The 2,557-nt window shown below is 40.8% G+C and overlaps 1 protein-coding gene across 1 annotated transcript; it reads right to left on the bottom strand.

Moving 5' to 3' along the window:
- Positions 1–725: 725 nt before the first annotated feature.
- Positions 726–1,676, bottom strand: LOC128331242 (olfactory receptor 10A7-like). The gene has a single exon (XM_053264594.1). It carries the CDS (start codon positions 1,674–1,676, stop codon positions 726–728), a length of 951 nt encoding a protein of 316 aa, XP_053120569.1.
- Between the last annotated feature and the right edge of the window lie 881 nt (positions 1,677–2,557).

The following is a 2,557-nucleotide window of genomic DNA, read 5'->3' as shown; positions in this document are numbered from 1 at the left end:
TCTGAACCAGGGCACCAACAGAATCACTAGCAGAACCAACCTTAAAGCCTTCCAAGGCTTCTGGGACTCCTATTAGACCCAATAGCCTATTCAGGCAGACCATCCTTCGCCCATGCAGAGGAGGGTTGTGGCTGAGAGCCAAAACCTTAAGCAGATGGTGGTCCATCCATAACAATGGGGAAATCCCAGGAATCCCCACCTACAGAACACCACCCTGATCTGAGCAAAATACCAAATTGAGAGTGTGACCAAAAACATGCATTGGTCCTGAGACTGCTTGGCATAGGCCCATCATTGTCATGGTCGCTATGAACTCCAGAGCAGATCCTAACAAGTTGGTTCCGAAGTGAACATTAAAGTCGCCCAGAACTATCAGATTGCACAATTGCATAATTATTCAAAAGTAGTATTTAAAACCAACAAGACATGTCACAGTTGCACACTGTTGCTCACGCACAGGCATGCTTGCAGTATCCCAACACTAGTCTAGAATGTAATCTCCGGAGTTATTACAAGAAACTAGTGCAACAGCTTTGCACTTGTGCTATGTCCTTCTGTAAGCACATTGTGCAGCCATTATCTTCTGAAACAAATTGATGCTGTGTTTGTTTTAAACACATTTTAATCATATACCATGGGAATTGTAAAGTATTGTAAAGTATTGGCTACTGAAATTATTTTAAAAACCATAACTTTATTGATTCCTAAACATCATGTTTCACAAGCTAACTCCTGTGGAAAAAGATTATTCTGTTCTGCTTTGTGTTGCTTGCCATCCTCTTAATTGCCCCATGGACATCCTTGTTCCTTAGGCTGTAGATAATGGGGTTCAACATGGGTGTGATTGCAGTGTACATCAAAGCCAACACTTTGTTGCTGTCCTGTGAATTAATGGACTTTGGACTTAGATAAATCAAGCTTCCACTCCCATAATACAAAGTCACCACGATGAGATGTGAAGAACAGGTGGAGAAGGCTTTTTGGCAGCCTGTGACTGATGTCATCTTTAGGATGTTGGAAATAATCAGGCAGTAGGACACAATGATGAAGGAAAAGGGGGTGAAAATAACAAGGACAGTAGCTGTAAAGAGTTGCATCTCATAGGAAGAGGTATCAATGCAAGAAAGCTTAATTAATGGTGGAATATCACAGAAAAAATAATTGATTTGGTTTGATCCACAGAATGGCAAGGTGAACACCCAAGTTGTCTGAAGTAGAGACACCACATTACCAATGAGCCATGACAGAACTGTCAGTGAAAGGCAAACTTTCTTGTTCATGATAGCCATGTACCTGAGTGGTTTGCAGATAGCCACATAACGGTCATAGGCCATGACTGCCAAGAGGAAACATTCGGAAGCCCCTAGGAAAAGTAAGAAGAACATTTGGGCAGCACAGCCAGTGTAGGAAATTCTCTTGTTTTCAGACAGGAAATTAAAAAGCATTTTGGGGAGGGTAACTGAAGAGTAGCAGATATCCAGGAAGGCCAAGACCTTGAGAAAGAAATACATTGGTGTGTGAAGCAACGGGTCCACCATGCTCATGATGAAAATGAACATGTTCCCTACAATTATTATGATATAAACCAATAGAAACACAATGAAGAGCAGCACCTGAAGTTCAGGATGATTGCTTAAACCCAAGAGGACAAATTCATCTATTTTTGTAATGTTCATTGTCCTAGTTGAAACAGTTTGCTTCATCTGGGGGGGAAAAGAGCAAGATAACATTCAAAGAGCTTGTTTTTGTTGTTGCATGGAATGAAATTGTATACTGCCCAGAGACTGAGGTTTGGAGTATTAAAGAAATCTGAAAAATAATAACACATAAATAAACACATAAATAAATAAATAATTCCAGTTAATTATGCACTAGTCAGAAATTTCTATTTAAAGGGCCAAGCAGGATTATGTGGCTGTTATGTGATTATGTCTAACTACCTGGTACACACGTTTAGTTATTGTGAGGGTACTTATGGTCTTTTGCAGGGGTTTCCACTTGGAATTTAAAAGTTAAAGGGCACCTTTAAATCTCCAGCACCATGGGGAGCAAAATTACCACCAATAACTAAATTTGTATATTTCTCAGCTGAGAAAAAGGCCCAGGACTTAAAAATCAAAATGATCATCCCAGCTGCTTCTCAGCTGAGAACAGCAAGAGACTGCTCATTCATGTGGTTGGGGGTTTAAAATTTAAACCCCTTTGAGCAGCCTGTGCTGCTTCTCAGCAGCAGGGGATGATCATTTTGATTTTTAAGTCCTGGGCCTTTAATTTTTAAATCCCCAACTATTTCACAGCTGAGACATGGCAGCAGGCTGCTTCTTTCTGGAACTGAGCAGCCCACACTGCTTCTCAGGAACTCCCAGGAAGCTAACCCCTTTTTCCAGGTTAGGCTTAAGTTTTGAATATTGAGAATGTCACTTTCATGGAACAGAGTCCCCACAACACTCAAGGGACTCCTGTATGAATAACAACAATATCAACAATTTTCTCATGATGCAGAGAGAAGTCATGGACTGCTCAGTCTGCATTGGAACTGCAGTAGGAGCAAAAAGGT

Source organism: Hemicordylus capensis, chromosome 6 (assembly GCF_027244095.1).
Source record: "Hemicordylus capensis ecotype Gifberg chromosome 6, rHemCap1.1.pri, whole genome shotgun sequence".
In the NCBI taxonomy this organism is placed as follows: domain Eukaryota; kingdom Metazoa; phylum Chordata; class Lepidosauria; order Squamata; family Cordylidae; genus Hemicordylus; species Hemicordylus capensis.
The sequence above is the reverse complement of the archived record's forward strand: the minus strand, read 5'-3'. Positions and strand labels throughout refer to the sequence as shown.